General features: G+C 43.3%; 1 protein-coding gene across 1 annotated transcript in view; it reads right to left on the bottom strand.

Moving 5' to 3' along the window:
- Positions 1-12415: 12415 nt before the first annotated feature.
- The window catches only part of LOC306923926 (serine/threonine-protein kinase BRSK2-like), a gene marked incomplete at both ends in the record, with an annotated part of 353012 nt that continues 343472 nt past the window's right edge, over positions 12416-21955 (bottom strand). The window contains 2 exons of the mRNA XM_079502271.1: positions 12416-12641; positions 13746-13986. Coding sequence (XP_079358397.1) covers positions 12416-12641; positions 13746-13986 — 467 coding nt within the window. The remainder of the gene's footprint in view (positions 12642-13745; positions 13987-21955) is intronic.

The raw sequence follows: 21955 nt of genomic DNA on the forward strand, positions 1-21955 counted from the left end.
GAGCCCGATATCGACGACGAAGAAATACTCGATGGAGATGAGGCCGCAGTAAGAGACACAGCAGCCGAGGTAAAAGCCGCTGAGGACGCCGAGAAAAATGAAAATGCTTACGCTGAATTGGTTCAAGTGCTCGATGATACGAGTTTGTCGTTAGTTATGCGTAAGGCAGCGGATGACGGAAGAAAGGCGTTACAGATTCTGAAAGATCACTATGCGGGCAAGGGGAAACCGAGGGTGATCAGTTTGTACACAGAGCTGACGTCGCTCCGGAAAACTGCAGATGAAACAATGACAGCATATATTATACGAGCAGAAACAGCTATCACGGCACTGAGAAATGCGGAAGAGACTTTGAGTGATGGCTTGCTAACAGCAATGGTTCTGAAGGGGCTGCCAGAATCTTATAAGCCATTTTCCATCCACATCGCACAAAGTGATGACAGGATCACCTTCGCCGACTTTAAGTCTAAACTGAGGAGTTACGAGATCACTGAAAGGTTCAGTAGCAGTTCCGGGGATGACAGCGTGATGAGACTAAGAAGCAAGGACAACGACGTGAGACTGTCCTGTTATAACTGCGGCCAGAGAGGGCACAAATCGTTTGAGTGCGGAGATGCTGCTGGTCAGAAAGAACAGAGACAGTGGTGCAGTCTTTGCAGAAGTCCAACACATAATGACACCAACTGCAGACGAAGAAGACGGAAAGACAACGTCAATGTGACGCAGGATGAAGAGGAGCACGCGTTCGCCTTCAAGGTGGGCCAGGTGAACCGCGACTCGGCCGGCGCCGGGAGACCGAAGCAGAGACTTTGTCGGAGTAATACTCTGAGCAGAGGGCTGATGGTCGACACCGGGGCTACGTCACATATTGTGACCGACGTGAAGAAGTTCCGAAACTTCGATGAGAATTTCGAGCCACGGAGGAATGTTCTGGAGATGGCTGATGGAGTGAGGGCCTCTGGCGTAGCGCTGAAGAGAGGTACTGCAGTGTTTTACCTGAGAGATACCAAGGGTCGAGAGGTGGAAACGATGCTGAAGGGGGCGCTGTATGTTCCATCCTTTCCCCAAGACATTTTCTCAGTCAACGCAGCAACATCAAATGGAGCCACATTCATCTTCAAAGAGGGACAGAACAAGTTCATCCAGAGAGACGGCACGACATTCGACATTAAGGTACATGACAGGTTGTTTTATGTAAACACTGTTGATGAGAGTATTGATGTTGATGAATGTAATGGATGCTATGACATCAAGACGTGGCATGAGATTCTGGGACATTGCAACTATGAAGATGTGTTAAAACTGCAGAATGTAACTGATGGTATGGAAATTAAAGGCAAGGTTGATATTTCCAAGTTGTCATGTGATGTGTGTATAGAAGGTAAATTTGCTCAGAGCCGAAATAGAGAACCAGACCAAAGAGCTAAAGCAGCATTAGAACTTGTACACACTGATTTATCTGGACCAATTGATCCAACGGCTAAAGACGGATTCAAATATGCTTTAGCATTTACTGACGACTATTCAGGAGCTACTTTTGTTTATTTCTTGAAATCTAAGAGTGACACAGTCCAAGCTACAGAGAAGTACATTGCCGATGTTTCACCTTATGGGAAAATTAAGTGTATTCGTTCGGATAATGGTACTGAGTATACTTCTGGTCACTTTCAGGCATTGTTAAGCGGAAAGTCCATTAGACATGAGACCTCAGCTCCATACTCACCCCATCAGAATGGGACAGCTGAAAGAAATTGGCGAACGCTGTTTGAGATGGCCAGATGTATGCTGATTGAGTGCAAATTACCAAGGGAATTGTGGACATATGCGGTAATGACGGCTGCTGTTATTCGAAATAGATGTTTCAATAAGCGTGTAGGACAGACCCCATATTACATGCTGACAGGAAAGAGGCCAAACCTTTCAAGAATGAGAACTTTTGGGTCCCCATGCTATGCATATAAACAAAATAAGAAAAAGTTGGATTCACAATGTGAAAAAGGGATATTTGTGGGATATGATAAGAATAGCCCAGCCTATTTAGTGTTTTGTCCCGACACTGGGAAGATAACTAAGCACAGATTGGTAAAGTTCATTCAAAGGAATGTCATTGAGATTCAGACCCAAACAGAGTGGGATGATGATTGCAGTGGGGGAAGGACTGTAAACCACCTCCCTGAAGATAGGGAAACTAACGAGACACAAGAACAAGAGGTGGTTGTTGAAATGAGTGATTTGGCAAATGTTCAGGCAGGTGAAGATGGCCAAACCAGTGAGATACAGGAACAAGAAGCAGGGGAGATGGATGATTTGGTCAGTGCTCAGGCAGGTGACAGTGGCCAGAGTGCAACATATCTCAGAAGAAAAGTGAAACCACCTCAGTATTTGGAGGATTATGAGTGTCAAGTAAAATCTGATGACCTAGATGACATAACCTTTGATTATTGTTATAGAGTCATTTGTGATGTGCCACACACAGTAAAGCAGGCAATGGAATCACCTGACTCTAAGTTATGGGCAAGAGCTATGGATGAGGAAATTGAATCACTAAAGGAAAATGACATGTTTACCCTGACTAAACTGCCAGAAGGCAAATAAATAGTGGGGGGTAGATGGGTGTATGCTTTAAAAACAAATGCAGATGAATCTAAACAATTCAAGGCACGTTATGTAGCCAAAGGTTTCAATCAAAAACCAGGTGTGGATTATGAAGAGACTTTTTCACCAACGGCAAACCAGACTAGTGTGAGGGTATTGATGCAAAAGGCAGCACAAGATAATATGATCTTACACCAAATGGACGTCAAAACGGCCTATTTGCATGCACCAATAGATTTTGAGATTTACATGAGACAACCAGAGGGATATGAAGTTACATCTGAGAATGGGGACATGCTGGTGTGTAAACTAAATAAATCTTTGTATGGTTTAAAACAATCAGGGAGAAATTGGAACAAGATGTTGCATGATTTTTTAACTAAAAATCAATTTATTCAGAACCCAGTTGATTATTGTGTTTACACAAGGGAAATGAAGGATCAAAAGGTATTCATTTTATTTTGGGTCGATGATATAATAATTGCAGCAAGTGATGACAATGTGATGATTGATGTCAAAGAAATGCTTACAGCAAAATTCAGAATGAAAGACTTAGGCAAATTGAAACATTTCATTCGTATTGATTTTGAACAAGGTGAACATTATGTGACTATGTCACAAAGGAAATATGTTGACAAAATATTGACTAGATTTGACATGCAGGACTGCAAGCCAAGAACAACACCCTGTGAGGCAAAATTGAACTACACTGACAGCAGTGAGTCATTGGGGGATGTGAGAAAGTACAGGGAAGTTGTGGGTAGTCTAATATACTTGACTACTTGTACCAGGCCAGATCTGAGTTTTGTAGTGGGAAAACTTTCACAATATTTTTCTAAACCAACAGAAGAGCAGTGGATCACAGTGAAACATGTGCTGAGATATCTGAAGGGAAACAGGGAAAAATCCTTATGCTATAGAAAATGTGAGGAACTAGGCTTGATAGCATATAGTGATGCAAACTGGGCAGAGGATGCAAGTGACAGACGTAGCACTAGTGGTTATTGTGTCAGCCTAAACCCAGAGGGCCCTTTGATTTCATGGAGGTCTAAAAAGCAATACACCGTAGCACTTTCAACTTGTGAAGCTGAGTACATGGCTTTAGCGGCAACTCTACAAGAGTGTTTGTATTTGATTCAATTGAGAAATTTTGAGGGTTTCATGTTTGGAGAATAACACACAGTCCAAAGTTTTTTTTCAAGGGTTCTTTGTTTTTTTTTGTTTGGTTATTTATCTTTATGTTTACCAATTCACGATCAAGTGGGGGTGTTGAGATGTATTAAAAATGATCATTAATTGTCTGTGTATATAAATATATCATTGTCACTGTATGTATATTTATATATGCTTTTATACTGAAACCGGATGCCGGATGTGTCAATTGGGTTGACGTGTATATAATGAGTAAAATAAACACTCGCTTCTCTCAGCCATGGTCTAAGGAAGCAAACCCACATCTGCTCTCTGAGTCTCCTTATTATTCCTCCGTAATGCTTCCGGCTAGCTTTGGTTGTTGTTGAATCTGACGCGATACGCTAGCTTTGTTCAACAGTCACATTTAAAAAAAATGTCAGCAAAGTTTGATGCAAATATTTACGTATTTTTCCTCAAACAATTTACAATGTAAAAGAGTACTTACATTGTGGTATCGTTACTTGAGTACTTATTTCACCACTGATGTCGGGCTGTGTCTGTTGGGCATTCATGGCTTTAGAGACAAACTTTGTTGCTTGAAAAATCTGTCTGAAATAACCAAATCAAATAGAAGTGTTATTATGAATGTATTAAAAGAGACAAAAATAAATGCATATGGTGTCATGGATTTTAAAACAAAACAATGTCTAATTTTTATTCGTTGTAATGGTGAATAAACTTTATATTTTAATCACATATAAATCTAGTGAATTGTATTTAAAAAATAAAATACAAATCTATGTGCACAAGAGTTTACATTTTTGCAATAGTGTGTGCTGTTTGAATGTTATGCTGTTTTTGTCTTAAATAAAAAAGTATGCATAATGCTTTAAATGTATTGAATTGTCAGTTGCATTTTCTTTGCTATAATAAATGATCACAAATCACCATTAACTGTTTCTATCATTATAGAGGCCAACACGCTATAATTCTTCGCCCAACAATTTCTGTTTAAAAATCAACTAGAATTCCTCACTCGACTATACTCATGTTAACAAAATATCGCCTCTGTTTGGTGGATAGGCTACCACTACCTCATGTCCAAAACTGTCTTTTCAGGAGTCTTGCAGATCTGCTACTTTCGATGCTTTTGTGTGACGCTGTAGTATATGATCAACTAGAGGCGTTCATTTACTAAAACAAATAAAAAGTTAAAATGTGGAGACTCCAGGCCACTAGCTTACTATGCCTCTAACCATTGGCCACAGTTTCACACATTTCCCATATAGTCCAGTATAGGCTACTGTATACAGTAGCTATACTTTTACTGCAGAGTTTGACCCAGTCCTGCTGAAGGACAATTATTAATACTTGAGATGTACATAATGTTATCTGCCACAGGAGGGTGCTATCTTACCAGGGTTGTCATACACAAAATCACAGTAAGCCGATGAAAAAGGGAAATAGTTAACTGAAAATAAGGGCTATAAATGTATTATTATCATACACTCTCTTTTGCTTTAAAAAGGCACTAAAAAGGATCTAAATTTCTTAGAATTGGCAACAGTGGCTCTTGTGTCTTTAGAGAGGTAAATGAAATGAAATGAAATGAAATCTATATTTACCCAGGGTATCTGGGCTAAGCTCAAGAACTTGTCATAGAACACATTTCATCGTAGTGGTTCAATGCCTTGTTCAAGGGCACTTCAGCGGTGGTAATTTTAACGTGTCGGACGGCTGATTCGAACTAGGAACCTTCCGGTATCAAGCCCGCGCCGCTATCCGACCTGCTCTGGGGACGACATGTCCAGACAGAGTGCATCAGGTGTTAGCTCAAGTGGTCATCCTCTGGACAAAGGGAGGCTATTGACATAATAATCCTGAGCATTGTTCCCCAGCCATTCTGAAAGCCTCGACAAAAACAAATGGAAGTTCCGTTAGCAGACCACTAGGTGTCATCCTAAAGACATGGCCAGACTGATATATCCTTTTGCAGAAGCCTTCCCCAGGGAATCCTCCTCACACAGGGTTATAGCACTGAAGTGAATGTGCTGGGTTGGGTTGTATGTAAAAATCTGATGTTTCATGTCTTACGGCCAATGTAGTGTAGCCTACTGTGATACTGATGCTTGACACCTGTGTGAGACCATTCTGGGCGGGAACCTCTTTTGGTGTTTTAATTATTATGTTATACTTTAGCTATTGAAAAATAGCAGATCTACAAGCTCGTGAAAATGTGGCGCAAATTTGTAATATACTGTATATTCTTTCAGAGCGAACATTTTTAACTCAAATCTTTACTTCTGGGGGGACCCTGGAACAACATATTTTCAGATTGGAGTCGGAGGCCAAATACATATAATTTTTGGGGTCGTTGACTTGAAATAGCCTGAGCACCACTGATATAGAAACATAGGGTTTTTCAGAAAACTGTCATGATTTAAAAGACATTTTGTAGAATCGAGCTCAGGTCTAAATGGGTTAATGGCAGTAATGACATTTTGGCTATCTTTGTGCCCTTATTGTAAACACAACTGTTCCTCGTCCATTGTCATCAGCTCATCCATCCCATCCCTCCATCCACAATGGAATTTCTCCTTGTGACATTTGTTGTGTGTTGTACCTCGTGACCGTTTACACTGACTACTAATAAAGTCATTTGATCAATCATCGAAAACTAAATCCATCCTGGGACTTCCTCTTCATATAATATCAGAATATATTATTTTATTATATATATGTATAAAGTGGGGGAAATACGTTTTTGTGCAAGCTCCGTATTGTTTTTTTCCGAAAGAGAACACACTAGAGGGGAACAAAAAGCATGTCGAGGAGAGGCAAAACCAGCTGTATATGTACATAAGGATATGGTAATTATGTTCACATAGTGACCTTAAATGAAATCTTTAGAAACCTCAAATCCATACTGTCACTGATCAGTAGTACTATGGTATACACCATGGTCAGGTACATGGTCAGATGGTTATAGTATATCAATGAGTCTGCCCATGTACCTCCCATTGACCTCAAACTATACATGATCCAGATAGAATCGTCATTTGGTAGGTGTAAGTTGTAGTTTTTGTTGTTGTTTTTGTCCCTGTATGTTTGTTAGGGTCAGATGTCCGAACTCTGGTCTTTTGTAAGTAACTATATGTATATATGCAAAGCCTTTGTAAATATTCTGATACCCAATATTCTGAGCCTTTGTAGATATATATTTCATTCATTCTGAGCCATTACATATATATCTATTTATTCTGTCATGAGCAAGTCTGTAAATAGCTATTTATTAAATAATTTTACATAAGTGATCAGTTTCGTCCTTCCAACTATTATGGGCCAAGTTTGCCCCTAGACCAAGAGTGGTCAGGGACCATGGACTATAGCCTGTCGCTTTTCCGTGATTTTCACCTTTTTTTTCAAATCCTCCAAAATCCTGAAAAATTGGCACCTTATAGCATGTGGTCCGAGACGATGGATTATAGCCTGTCGCTTTTCCGTGATTTTCACCATTTTTTCAAATCCCCTGAAATCGTGAAAAATTGGCATCCTATAGCATGTGGTCCGAGACGATGGACTATAGCCTGTCGCTTTTCCGTGATTTTCACCATTTTTTCAAATCCCCTGAAATCGTGAAAAATTGGCATCCTATAGCATGCGGTCCGAGACCATGGACTATAGCCTGTCGCTTTTCCGTGATTTTCACCTTTTTTTCAAATCCCCTGAAATCGTGAAAAATTGGCACCTTATAGCATGTGGTCCGAGACGATGGACAGCCTGTCGCTTTTCCGTGATTTTCACCTTTTTTTTAAATCCCCTGAAATCGTGAAAAATTGGCATCCTATAGCATGTGGTCCGAGACGATGGACTATAGCAGGGGTGCCCATTACGTCGATCGCGGTCGACCAGTCGATCGCAAGCGCTGCGCAGGTAGACCGCTTGGCCTTGCCATGAAAAAAGAAAAAAAGAAAAACAATCCTCGCCTCGGGCAGGCGGCGGCGCGCCGGTGGCTTTGAAGGAGAACGTCGGGTCTGTTCTGTTGTTAAACAAACAAATTAAAAGGATATCTATCCATCATTGTTCATATAGCAAGATGCGCGCGGCAAAGAAGCCTAAAACATATCACTTCCATGGAGAGTGGGAAGATGATTATTAATGCTGGGCCGTTATCGGCGTTAACGCGAGACTCTTATCGCGCGATAAAAAAAATATCGCCGTGTGCGCATGCGTGCTACACCGGGCGATTTTGGGCGAGTTTGTGCGCGCAGTGTGCTTACGTCAAACGCATGCCCGGTGTAGCTTGGCCGTAACTCAGAAAACTCAGACTGATGGTCTCAAACATGGTGTACGTCTCATATGAATCAAACGGAAACGATTGATCTGTATCTGCCATGCAGCCCTCGGGTCTCAGGAAGACTCACAAATCATCTGTGTTCGGGAGGTTGTACATTGGCTTCCCTGATTGGCCAGCCCAAACCGTTGGCTTTCACGGATTGGCGGAGTGTAACGTTGTTACATAATCGGTGATTGTATAGGCTATATATATATATTATATATTATACAGTGATTATATTTATATATAGTATACAGTGATTATGGTAATACGGTTATTTGTCAGTCACATGCTGTTGTATTGTATAGAGTGCTGATTTAAGTTCTCAGTCACAGGTCTGGTTGCTGCTGTTGTGCTCGGCGGAGAGCCATCCACCTTCCACCTGCCCACCTTGTCACCGTGAGCCTATCGGCAAGCAGAGGGCCGGCCTGTGGAAGCCTATTTAAGCGCAGCTGTGAGTCTGAGACTTGAGCTCATGGGCATTGTGACTCAGTCTGGCATACTCTGTCCAAGGGAGCTGTGAAGCTATCATTGTTAAAAAGCCAACACTAGGGACTCTAAATGTTTGGAGTGCCCTGTGTGTCTGGATAGTATGCCTCTGTCTCACTGTTGATGTTACAAGCAATTATTCTTACGTTATGGTTTAACTGGTAAGGTATAATTTAAAGGAGTATGGGAGCTTGCTTTTTGTAACGGTCATTCTTTTGTTAGGCATAAGGTAGAGTAGAGTTTATATAGTTTGATCATTTGTAACCCTTTTTCCTTTTGTTGGCTAGGTTTAGGTAGAGGGTTCATTTGCATTTAGGTTAGGGATAGTTCATTTTGTTTGTTTCTCTGGGTTGCCCCATACAGCCATTTTTGGTCATTATATAATTTAAATAACACTACCTTTAAGTTGTAACACGATACGGCTCGAGCAGCGTGCTCAGCCCTTCATATTTGATTTGGTTGGAAACCCATTAAACTATCGTTATTAGTCCGTCATGGTTGTCTAGATAGAAGATAATATATACTCCCATATTTATTTAACTGATTTGCTGTATCATTGTGCCGCAACGCCAATATAAATGGAACAACTTGCTTTGTTCCCGACATGAAAGGCCTCAAGTAGGCTGGGGCGCGTGCTCCTAGTATTTAAATCATCTACAGTATGTTGCATGTAAACCTCATATAATATGTCAAACTGTTACTGTTCAGGATTCAAATTGAAAAATAGCAAAAATTACAGTTCTACAAGTTAAAAAAAAACGTGTCGCTTCGCGTCACATTTCCAGCTTGTAGATCTGCTGTAGTATGACACAAAAAGTTAGAATATGGAGAAGAGAGGATTCTGCCCGACAAGGAAACATACTGTATAGGTATGACACCTTCTTCACACACAACACGAAGACATAAGAGGAAACCAGGCACACGCCATAACTGGATGAGTTTATTTGTTTCAGCACTGAAGATGCTCACAGTTATGTTACATGGGGATTACATGAGTCGGTTTTGTTCCTGCTCTGTAAAGGGGCCTCTGTTGGCCTCAGAATCAGATGTCCGTAGTGATGCTAGCTTCCCATTGTAGAAAACAAGTATACTGAAGTACTGAACAATAGGGTATTGCTTTGTGTCTGTAGTACTGAGATCCTCTAACTAAGGCCTAAGTTATACTCGGTCACTCCACGAGAATCGTGTTGTTTTTGTCGAGCGACGCGGTCGTGCGACAAAGTATGAACTAGGAAAGAAAATAAGAGCTCCAATCATACAGAGAGGTACAGAGTAAAGAGGAAGCATCGTTCCAAAAAAAAGAAGGAAATAAACGGTATAGAAGGGAGTAGGAAAAGGAGGTCCAAAGGGAGCAGGGAGAGAAAAGACGGGCATGCCAAAGGAAGGAGAGTGAGAAAGAAGGGGGGGGGGGGGTTGAACAAAACAAAACAAAACAAAACAAAACAAAACAAAACAAAACAAAACAAAAGAATAAAATAAGTTAAATTTAGTAGAGGGAGGAGAGAAGTGATGAAGGCTGAGAGTGAGTTTGTTTATGGGACGTTAACACTAAAAGCCATGCAAAGAAAAGCTCATGTCAACATGCACACAGCAATACAAGCTAAAAGCGTAGAGAGCAGGAATCCCCAGCGTGGTTGAGAAAGACGGTCAACCCCCACAGTTTGTCTGTCTATTTACAAAGAGAAGAAGTTTCGGATCAGGAGCTGGTGTACAAGCCCCGACTTGTACTTTGGGCGACACCGTCGGGCGCCAAACATAGCAGATATACAAGCCCACAACGCGTCGCGTCCGCGGCGCAGTGTGGGCTTGTAGGTCCGTTACGTTCGCCGTGTGACGCTGTCGCACGACGAAGCACAAACTGGGCATTATCCTTCGGCCTGGCCTACACGCACAATGATATGAAACGGACACATATCAATAGAAGAGCATATTCCCTCTCCAAAAAGAGGCTAAGTCTACATTCTTTAATTACTGGTAAATCATTATTATTAGAATTCCTTTTTTCCCTCCTTTTTTCCACAGACCCAAGTTCTCTATCCCTCCCTCTCAGAAAGGTCAGGGGAAGAGAGAATTTGTATAACTTTGTTCTTGTCCTGTTCTGTTAAAGTCAGAAAAAAGAAAGAAACAATTAAAAAAGTTTTTTTTTCTTTTTCTTCAAATGTTGCCCCATTTACGAACACACAAGAAGGTAATAAATAACATTCAACTGACCTAACAGCTTCTTTCATATAAATATCCAAGTTATAATAAATTAAGAAATCAAACAGGTGAGATGAGGAACAAACATGAATAAATTAAGGGAGAAATTACAAAAATATCCACGATTTGCATTTAACACTTTTTTCAGTTCCTCTGAATCCTACTGCTGGTAAGTGAGACTAAATGGCCAGTATATATACTTTGTCGTACCACGGTGTTGCGTGCACTGAATATGGCAGATCTACAAGGCCACGATGCGGCGCGTCCGCGACACGACAGGCTTGTGTATCCGCTATGTCCGCCACGCAACTTCGATTCTGCCATACGACGAAGCATACATCCGGGAGAGAGAGAGAGAGAGAAAGAGATGTATGAATGGGAAAACAAAGTCAAAGTGCGTCAGATAATCATAACAGGAGGACAAACAGGAATGTTTGTAATCATCAACAGATCGATCCAGCGAAGTCGTACATGATCATGTTACAAAAAAAACCCAAAAAAACAACAAATGACAACAATACAGGGAGGAAAACAAAAGAACAGTATGTGACAAATGGTATACAGCAGGTATATCTAAACATAGTGTCACAACTAGACAATCCATATTTGTTCTTTTCTTTTACATAAGAAATGATATTGGTCTGTACAACAGAATAGATCATTCATTTTAAATACCCACATACCCACCCATGCCACCCCACCCCACCCATGCCCCAATACTATCTCGTAATTTCCGCTAATGCCCCCACCCACCCACCCACCCTATTCTGCTCACATACACCCCTGCCCGCTCTGAAATAACAATTCCAGTCCATTTTGCAGCAATAGTGATGAGTCTAATAAAGTCATTTTTTTCTTCTTCTTCTTTTCTTTTCCTTTTTTTAAACCCAACTTCTTCACAAAGAAAGTACATTTAAAAAGCAAACAATACAATCGGGCAAAAAAAGCGTCCACATTTTGGCCGTTGTGTATGTCCCACACACAACTCCTCTCCCGGTTCTCCTCCTGCCTAGCGTGTCTAGGTGTGTGCCGCTTGTTTTGTTCATGTTCTCGTTAATACATCCCAGAGTTTTGTCTGTACACAATTGTACCTGTGCGTGTGTAGTGTCGTACATGTCATGTGGGTTTGGGTGGGCTTAACATATGGTGTGTCGGTGTTGTAAAATGTTTACGCTTCGTGTCATTGCAATGTTCAGATAAGTGTGATGACTGGAGAGAGGATGGGGTCAGGTGGAGGTGGGGCGAGGGCTTGTGTTGTCGTAGCCTTTGTAGCAATGAGGCCTTGTTAAGCTCGGTTTATACTTTGCTCAGAAGCCGTGCATGGCGAACAAATCAGATCTACAAAAGCCTGTGAAGAATCATATCCGCAACACGTCGTGGGCTTGTCGATCTTCTATGTTCGGCACGCGACTTCAGCACGCGACTACGTCATACAATGAAGTATAAAATGGGCTTTAGTCTGTGTGTGTGTGTGTGTGTGTGTGTGTGTGTGTGTGTGTGTGTGTGTGTGTGTGTGTGTGTGTGTGTGTGTGTGTGTGTGTGTGTGTGTGTGTGTGTGTGTGTGTGTGTGTGTGTGTGTGTGTGTGTGTGTGTGTGTGTGTGTGTGTGCGTGTGTGTGTGTGTGTGTTTCGACCGGGGAATAAGGGTTATTTCACTGTACGTCTAGTGAGGGTGGAGGAGGGGTAACAGAAGAGCAGGGCAGTGGTGGTGGTGGGTGGTGCAGATAGGTATAGTAGTCCGTATGGAGGGCCTGCCACACACCTCAAAGAGCGGCCCGCCCTCCGTCAACAAACCGTCCGTCTCGGCCCGGGTGCGCTCGGTGGGCGGGGGGATGGAGGGATGGAGCAGGAAGGAGGAGGAGGGCCTTAATAGGTCTTCTGGATAATTCCTGGTGTCAGAAAGAGGTCAGGTCATCATCACGCAAACACACAGGTTTAGCAGCAATGCAGCAACGACAGAACAGGACAGGCGTTGAGATGGATGAGGATGGAAGGTTGGTGATGAATGATGATGGTGTTTCATTGGCTCTTTTCCCCACTACGAAGGGTTTTGAACCTTCATAGTTTTAGCTTCCAGGACCATGACCTGTGTGATTCTGTGATGTTTCCATATATAATCGGTGGTAACTAAGTACATTTAGTCATTTCCCATTGTCTGTACTTTTACTTCTACTCCACTACACCTCAGAGGCAAATATTGTAATTTTAGTCCAGTCAAAATATTTGGGAACTTTAGTTCCTGGTATACTTTGTAGATTTTGATTATTTTTTCCAAAACATATTAACCACTTCAGTGTCGCATCGTGACGCATTCTGAGCTTGTAGAGCTGCAATTTTCAAAAGATGTCGCTGAAAACTTTTTGAAATGGGAGAATTGGTACCCAATGCTGATACCAATACTTTTGTACTTTTTGTACTTTTTGTACAAATTTGGAAATTTCAGGAGTACTTTTCCCACCACTGATTATAATCAGAACTTTACGCAGTAGAATGAAATGATAAGTTGTCTCAGAGGAGCTCAGGGTTAGTACTACCGCCTATAAAGCAGGTCCTGAGATGTTCACCTGAAAGCGAGCCATAGTGTGACTCTGACGGAAGCACATTCAGAAGCCGTGAAATGCGTTTCTTGGCACGGCACGGTTCACTTATTTCTCCTATAGTCGGGAAGCAGCTACAGTATATGTTATGTGAGGGGTATAGGCTAATGATAGGACATGGGGGGGTGATGGGGGGGGGGTCTAGCGTTTGTGTCGGTGCAAGTGTGGGTGCAAAAAGACAGTTTGTAAAATATCACTTTGGCTCTGTTTAATATATTTCTATCTTTATAAAGTCATTTTCATACCAAAAAACAAATCAAAACAAGAAACAAAACATGTCCGTAGATCGACTAGCTATGTACACGTGTGCAGAGCGCCTCTGGGACTCAGATAGCGATATAGGGATAATTGGGGCAGGTGTGAGGGGGTGGACTTTAGCTTTCATTTAGCCTCTACGACTCCTCCTGTGTCCCCAGAGACGCCAGTGCCAACTTAGATCTGTCTCTGCCCACCGGCGGCGCCGCGGTGGTGGTGGCACATTTGATGTCATTAGAGTCCGGCTCGTGTCTGCGGACGGGCATGGGCGACGAGGGGTTAGACTCCAGCTCGTGCCTCCGGACGGGCATGGGTGAGGCGGGGCAGTGCTTGGCGGGCGTGCCAGCAGGGGCGTAGTAGAGAACCCGGCCGTTCTTCTCATCTGAAAAAAGTTGTACATTTTTTTTCCGTCAAAGAACGTGTATAGACTCATTGTCGGGCTGTGCCTCTGAAAGCCACCAGTTAAATACTGGTGACTGGTGGCCGTCGAGGCCGTGCACCGGAAATAGCAGATTAGATGTATAAGCTCACGGCACGACGCGCTAGTGCGCGACGGGGTTGTTGTGAGCCATATGTAGATCAGCTGTTTTTGGTGCACGGCACCTGGGGCGCATCTATAATATCAGCTGGTATAAATCAGCCGTAGGTACATAGACATAAATGGGCAAAAAGTGTGTGTGTGTGTGTGTGTGTGGGGGGGGGGGGGGGGGGAGAGAGAGAGAGAGAGAGAGAGAGAGAGAGCAAAAGACAAACCAATGAACAGTGGGGTTTCACAGCAGGATGCGTGGTGACAGACAGACAGACAGACAGACAGACAGACAGACAGACAGACAGACAGACAGACAGACAGACAGACAGACAGACAGACAGACAGACAGCGAGGTGACCAGTGTTGGGATGTAAAGGATTACATTAGTAACATAATGGTATTACATTAGAGAGAGTAAACAAAGCATTGTAATGCTGCTAATACATTCCTTTTCATTATAGTTTTTCAGTACCAGGTATCTACCAATCACTATTTATTTACACTTTTATGTGATTCCTATGCTGAGCCAGCAGAGGGTGATGTAGCTTCTGGGATGTTTGTGTTTCATCATGATGTTAATATTTAGGCTGCACAAATATCATTTGAACACCAATATGTGACTTTCTTTTTTGTTTTTCTTATATAGCTTCTTTTGGCCTTGTTTTCAGAGACCAAAAGGGTGACGCTTTATTGTGAAGGCCCCTTCACGGCGCAGTCAGGAAATAGAAACATAAACTGGGCTGCTTGGCTGCACGTTAGATTAGACTGATTTGCTCCGGTCTGTCCGGTGGCTGTATATATACAGTTGTTAGCCCTGCTCTGCAATCGCCTGATAAAGGTGAGTTTTGATTCTTTGAACAGTCAAAACAAGACCTAAAATTACCACAGGCACTTTCAAAAGAGGACAAGATAGATGGAGTAAAGGTGGAATACAAACACAACAGCTCCATCCACATGCACTTAGTCTTACTTAGTGGAGGTGAGTGAAGTCGCATAAAAGGAATACCAGGCCTGGGCCATGGCTCAGTGGTCCAGGCACCTTGGCTGGTAATCCAGTCTGGCAGTGTGCCGCGGGTACGACTCCCGATCCCGACGGCCTTTACTGCATGTCTTCCCCCCATCTCTCTCCCCATTTCCTGTCAGCCTACTGTCTGTCCCGCCATAAAATATATAAAATAAAAGGCGAAAGCCACAAAAAAACAAACATTTAGAAAGGAATACCAAGACAACAGTATCAGAAAGATGCCCACGTGAACTTTACCATTTGAATTGAAACATTAAGAGACTATTTAATCAACTTTCCCGAATCCCGAAGCTGTCCCATTCTTCACAGCCATGTACAGACAGCAGGCACAACTATATGTGAGTAGCAGCCCTACACCCTCCAGTATTTGATTAGCTCCGTTAGGAGTGAATGGATATGGACATTTCGACATGTAACGTGATTTTCAATATGCAACCTGTGAGGCTACATTATGTGTATTCATTGCCTCAGGTATGCTGCAACTGAGCCACGTTGAGGGGTTTAGTCCGAAGTGGTATTTAGCCACTTTGTGCCTCACCTTAACATTGTCTGTGAGAGGCTAAAATATTTTCGTCATTCCACCTCAGTTACCCCTGCTTCCCAGCCTGCTCCTCCTGTCAGACTCGGGGTCATGAACCTGCAGCCTGCCTGCCCCAAGTCTTCCCCACTGAAGACTGAATCAGTGAGCCGGCTGCACTATTTTAGTAGCAAGGTTAAGATTCCTACCTATACTGAGCAGCTGCTAGACCCCACGCCTTCTGATGCACAGTTGGGTTCTCGCAAGAGGCCTGGTCGCCGTCGTTCCCGGCGCCACCCGCGTCCCTCACCGCCCAGCGCTCCAGAACCCACTCTGCTCGGCGCTTCAGAACCTGCTCTGCTCGGCGCTTCAGAACCGACTCTGCTCGGCGCTTCAGAACCTGCTCGGCACTTCAGAACCTGCTCTGCTCGGCGCTTCAGAACCTGCTCTGCTCGGCGCTTCAGAACCTGCTCTGCTCAGCGCTTCAGAACCTGCTCTGCTCGGCGCTTCAGAACCTCAGAGCCGCTTCAGAACCCGTGGTTGTCTGTATGTCTGTCGGCCTGTCTGACTGTGTGTCTGCCTGCATGTTTGTCTGTGTGTCTCCCTATCGGTTAGTCTGTTTGTTTTGGGGCCCCTGTGTTTTTCTGTAGCCCCTGAACCCTCCTTCCGACTCCCCTCCACCCACCCTGCTAAGTATTCTGTGATTATTATTTTTTTGTTGGAATGTCTAGGATCCATTCCTTGGGGGGAGGTACTGTCACAATATCTGTCTGTTGAATACCTTTTATTATGTAGTGATGTCCTATTGTTTCCTGTTTTCCCTAGTTACTGTTTCCTGTCTTGTCTCACCTTACTAGTTTTCTCCACCTGTGTCCTGTTAGTCTCCCAGCCAATCCCTGTGTTGATTGTTAGGTCTGTTCACCTGTGTATTGTTATCCTGTGTCTACTTAAACCCTCAGTTCCTTGTGTTCCCTGCCAGATCTTAGATGTTGTTACAGTGTTCAGTTCTAGTTATGTTATCTTGTGTTCCTGTGTTTTGGAGAATAAATCACCTACATTTGACCTGCTCTGCTCCTGCTCTGTTTCTGCTATTCAGTATTTTAGCTGTGACGTGAGCGCGAGCACGTGAGATACTTCCGGGTCCTACTTTTGTGTCCCCATATACGCTTTTGTGTCCCCATAGAGTTATACTGTGACGCTCCGTCTGACTAAATCTGAGACGAAAACAACCACGAAAGTCCCATTTTACCGCTTCCCTCGCAACAACAAAGCTGCGCTGCTCTCCCAAATCTGGCTGTGACAGGCCGTCTGCCCCACACGGAATAATATCGCCATTTTATTTCATTGTGTCAACTAAATCCTCATTAATGCAAACTAGATTCAACATACTCAAGCCTGCAAACATTCTAAATATGCCCCCGAAATATTTTACTGAGCAAATGGACTGTTACCACCTTCAATAATAATGATAAATATAGCTGCAAGCAGCGATAAAGCGGGACCAAGATAGAAGAAGAACAATGCGCAATAAGAACAACACGCACAAATGAGACTGACGAGCCGAGTTGTAGGTGCCGGGATTTGAACTCACAACCTTGTGGACCGAAGGCGGGAGCTATACTGACTGAGCTACACAGAGACAATCAGTGACTACATTGTAAACTGTAAAACCATTCAGTGATTTGGTAACAAGAAGGTGTGTCCTCATTTTGGGCATGTCTTTCCATTACTACAGTGTGTTTTCACGCACAGTTAAAGTGTGTGTGTGTGTGTGTGTGTGTGTGTGTGTGTGTGTGTGTGTGTGCGTGTGTGCGTGCGTGCGTGCGTGCGTGCGTGCGTGCGTGCGTGCGTGCGTGCGTGCGTGCGTGCGTGCGTGCGTGCGTGCGTGCGTGCGTGCGTGCGTGCGTGCGTGCGCGCGCGTACAAACTTCTCTTTGTGCGTGCGTGCGTGCGTGCGTGCGTGCGCGCGCGTACAAACTTCTCTTTGTGTGTGTGTGTGCGTGCATGCATGCGTGCGTGCGTGCGTGCGTGCGTGCGTGCGTGCGTGCGTGTCTGCATGCGTGTGTGCGTGGCTGCATGCGTGTGTGTGTTAGGCAGACAATCGTTCATAACCATGGATTTGGATTGAAGATCATCTCTTTAGTTTTTGTGGTGTTTAACATAAGGTGGCTATTATCACACCAGTCTTTAAAGTTATTGATCTCACTGAAATAGCCCACAGGGCGTTCAACAATATGTACAAATAAGACTGACAAGCTGAGTTGTCAGTAGCTGGATTTGAACACACAACCTTGCGGTCCAAGGGCAAGAGGTCGACTGACTGAGCTACACGGAGACAATCAGTTACTCCATTGTTAACAGGAAAATCATTCAGTGTTAGTTCAGCATAAGTACTCAAACTTTAGTGTGTGTGTGTGTGTGTGTGTGTGCGTGCGCGCGCAATTTTCATTGGCTCATAAAAACTTCATTTTTTCACTTAACAAAAATGTGCTACGATTATTTGTCCGTATAGGTCCAAAGTTCACGTGTAGAAGTTTTCGTGCATTTTGAGCAAAGATTCTGGGAGGAGTTACATTTGAACTGTTTTTCATATAATTCAAAATGGCGGGTGATCTAAAGGTCAGAGGTCAAAATTCAGAACACGAAAGTTGTTCGGCATGAGGAGACACATATGTGTATCAAAGTGTCATTGCCAACGGTCAAACGGTTCATGAGATATGCACGTTCAAAGTTTGCAAGTTTGCAAGTTTTGCATCAATTGAGTGCTATAGCGCCACCATTTGGCCAATCGTGATGGGCTTCGCATAGTCACCGTTTGGCATGGTCAGAGGTACACGGTCAGAACACGAAAGTTGTTCAACATGAGGAGACGCATATGGTTATCAAAGTGTCATTGCCAACGGTCAAACGGTTCATGAGCTATGCACGTTCAAAGTTAGCATTTTCAATTGAGTGCTATAGCGCCACCATTTGGCCAATCGTCTTGGGCTTCGCATATTCACCGTTTGGCATGGCCCTCTACCAGATTACCGCGTTTCGCGAAAACCGACTGCACCATTCAGTCAGAACAGCTATTTTTGGCGGAAGAAGAAGGAGAAGAAGGAGAAGAAAAATAAACACAAAAACAATAAGTGACCAAAGTCACTACGTGACTTCTTGGTCCCTAATAATAGTCTTTATTGTCTCCACATCATATTTTTTTTTGTCATGGAAACTTGTACAAAACATTAATAATTCTACTCGAGTTGGAAGCATTAAGACCCATTTTAACCCTCAATGGCTTCCTTTCTGAAAAATAACGTCATTGTAAAAAGATTCACACGTTTAGATATTCTATTTACAATGAGATGCGGACGGGAGCTGGTGCCACTTGGACCCGGACGTAACGTAGCACTACAAAATGACGTCGGACTTAAATACTGAATTGGGTCCTACATCTCCTGAGTCGCACCGTGACAAAATGAATATAATTGAAGTAAAGTAGCCATTTAATCCACAGCTAAAAGCTACTGCCAACTGGGCCTCTCAGTCAAACCTTCAGTCGTGACAGAGTTACGATAAAGCAGTGGTTTTCAACCAGTGGTCCTTGAGGGGATTCCAGGTGGTCCCCAGCTAAATGATGGAGAGTTGGTAACCATTTGGTTTCATTTTACACTCTCAAGAGGTAATTATTAATAAACATCTGCATGCTTAATGTACAAGAAGTCTACACAATTAGATAATGTAGAAGAACAATAAACATTTGCCTGTTATCTCTCCTATGGTACCACATCAATACAGCATGGAAATGTGGACAAAATCTTATCCAACGATAAGAAAATATGCTTTAGTTTAGGGTCCGAGAGGCTAAATGTCATCAAATTGTGGTCCGTGGCTCAAATGCTGAATAAATAATGGGCCTTGATATGAAAAGGGTTGAAAACCACTGCGATAGAGTAATAACACTATATAACACTACTAAAGCCAATGACATCATTTATTTAATGCAATGCCCCTCTGAGCTTCTGCACCGAGAATACAGGCATCACCCTGTTCAAGAGAGACATCAACTATATGACACGTTTTTATGGAGAGTATTTCAGTATTTTAGCCTCATATATTTCGGCACGCCCCCGGTGTGTAAAAGGTCTTAACACCAAGGATTCTCCCACGTTGTGTGTGTGTGTGTGTGTGTGTGTGTGTGTGTGTGTGTGTGTGTGTGTGTGTGTGTGTGTGTGTGTGTGTGTGTGTGTGTACATTTTAATACTTGTATTTTCTACCAGGGCTTTAATGGTTCCTCCCACTGCTCAGGGGAAAGTAGTGAGGAGCATCAGACATGAGAAACGATGCGAGTGAAAGAGTTGGTGTTGCTTTGCGTTAATGGTGCCAACACAGCACATCTCCGGGACCGATCTGTCACACGAAGTATACTCTCCCCAAATACTTAGCATAACAACAACCATTAGTCGCTGGAGAGTCCTGCGGGCCCACTAATGAACAGTGACAGCATCAGTGCAACCCCCCCCCCCCCCCCCCCCCCCCCCCCCCCCACGCACACACGCACGCACCACACACACATGCCCATTGGATAGATAATGCTACTGAATCTGCTTCCAAAAAGCCTCAGTGCCTCAAACAGACTGCTTGAGAAATCACTGTTACTCTTCCCGGGCCTGAAAACTGCCAAAAGTAGTTTGGATCAGGGGGGGGTGTGTGTGTGTGGGGGTGTGGGTGTGTGTGTGTGTGTGTGTGTGTGTGTGTGTGTGTGTGTGTGTGTGTGTGTGTGTGTGTGTGTGTGTGTGTGTGTGTGTGTGTGTGTTGGCTTTGATTCCTCCATTATCCAGCTGGATCCTGAGCAACCATAGCCTCTCCGCGATGTTCTTTCGTTCGCATAATTTCCTCTCTTTACTCTTTAGCTCAATCAGTCTATTCTGAACGATTAGACGATAATCATGATATCCAAGCCCTTAAACTCTTACTGTATATACTTTGTCATGCGGCGAATAGCGAAAACAACCAAGCTTGTGTATCGCCTGTTTCTGCCGTATTTTAAAACGACGTGGTACATAGTGGATAATGATCATTCTCGTCTCCCTAAAAAATAAAACACTGCAAAACAGAACAATCAGAACTGTCCTCTAAGTCAGGGGTTCTCAACGTTTTTGGCCGGGGACCCCCGGAAATGCTTTGGCAATGTCTCGGGACCCCCGCCCCGCCCCCTCCCGACCCCCAATATAAATTGACTGCTACAATAACCTTAACCCATTTTGGGCGGAAACCCCTTTTGGTGTTTTAAGCATTATGTTATAATTTAGCTATTGAAAAATAGCAGATCTACAAGCTCATAGCGCGCCACCGAGTGGCGCGCTACGAGCTTGTAGGTCTGCTATTTTTGAAAAATCGTGAAAAAAATAAATAAATAAAAAATCTTTTTTTTTTTTTTTTTTTTGAAAATAATTTGGGGACCCCCTAAAATAATTTGGCGACCCCCTGAGGGGTCGCGACCCACGGGTTGAGAACCCCTGCTCTAAGTCAATGACACTATAATCTTCCTCACTGGAATCTTCCTCTCTTCTCTCTCCCCTCGTCCCTGCTCAGTCCTCCCATTGTCTCCCTCGCTCTCACAGGTATACTGCTGTGATTAGACAGGACATAATGACCAGAATTGATGAAGTTCTTTGTTTGCCATGTTGCTCTGTTGTGCAACGCCGCTGTATTGTCGGTCTAAACTCTATTCTTAATTTACGCTACATGCTCTTTTATGCCGTTTTTCTTTCTTTTTTTTCTCCACAGGCCCTTTGCCCTGGCTGTCAGCTAGCGTAGGCGGTTACAGTCATGGTATAGGAGGGTAGCAATCCTCAGCAAACGTCTAACAATTCTTTCAATTATATATAGCTTAGCGCATGCTGGTCTGTTAAAGACAGCCTTCGATTTTATTACCGTGGGAAGATTTAACCCTATTAACCCAGCCTCTACACCGGTGGCAAAGGAAAAAGATTTACTGACAAAACACGTCTCAAATGGAGTTGTGTTTTCCCCCCTGAACAATGAAAACAACGACCAGGTCAAACATCACCCTTACATTTGTAAAACAGGTTTTGCTACAGAGCACACGCTGAATCTGCACTACACTACAACACCACCATTAACTAATAATACAACACTTTAAAGGAGTACTTTAAAAAAATCATTTTCCATCAATTACACAAAGCCTTGAATTCATGTCGCCAATTCCTGAGCCAATAATTTGAGCCACCCGGTCATCGAATAAACCAAAAACATTGTCATGTAAAGTACGTTTTT

Source organism: Electrona antarctica (genome assembly GCF_951216825.1).
Source record: "Electrona antarctica genome assembly, chromosome: 5".
NCBI classification, from domain to species: domain Eukaryota; kingdom Metazoa; phylum Chordata; class Actinopteri; order Myctophiformes; family Myctophidae; genus Electrona; species Electrona antarctica.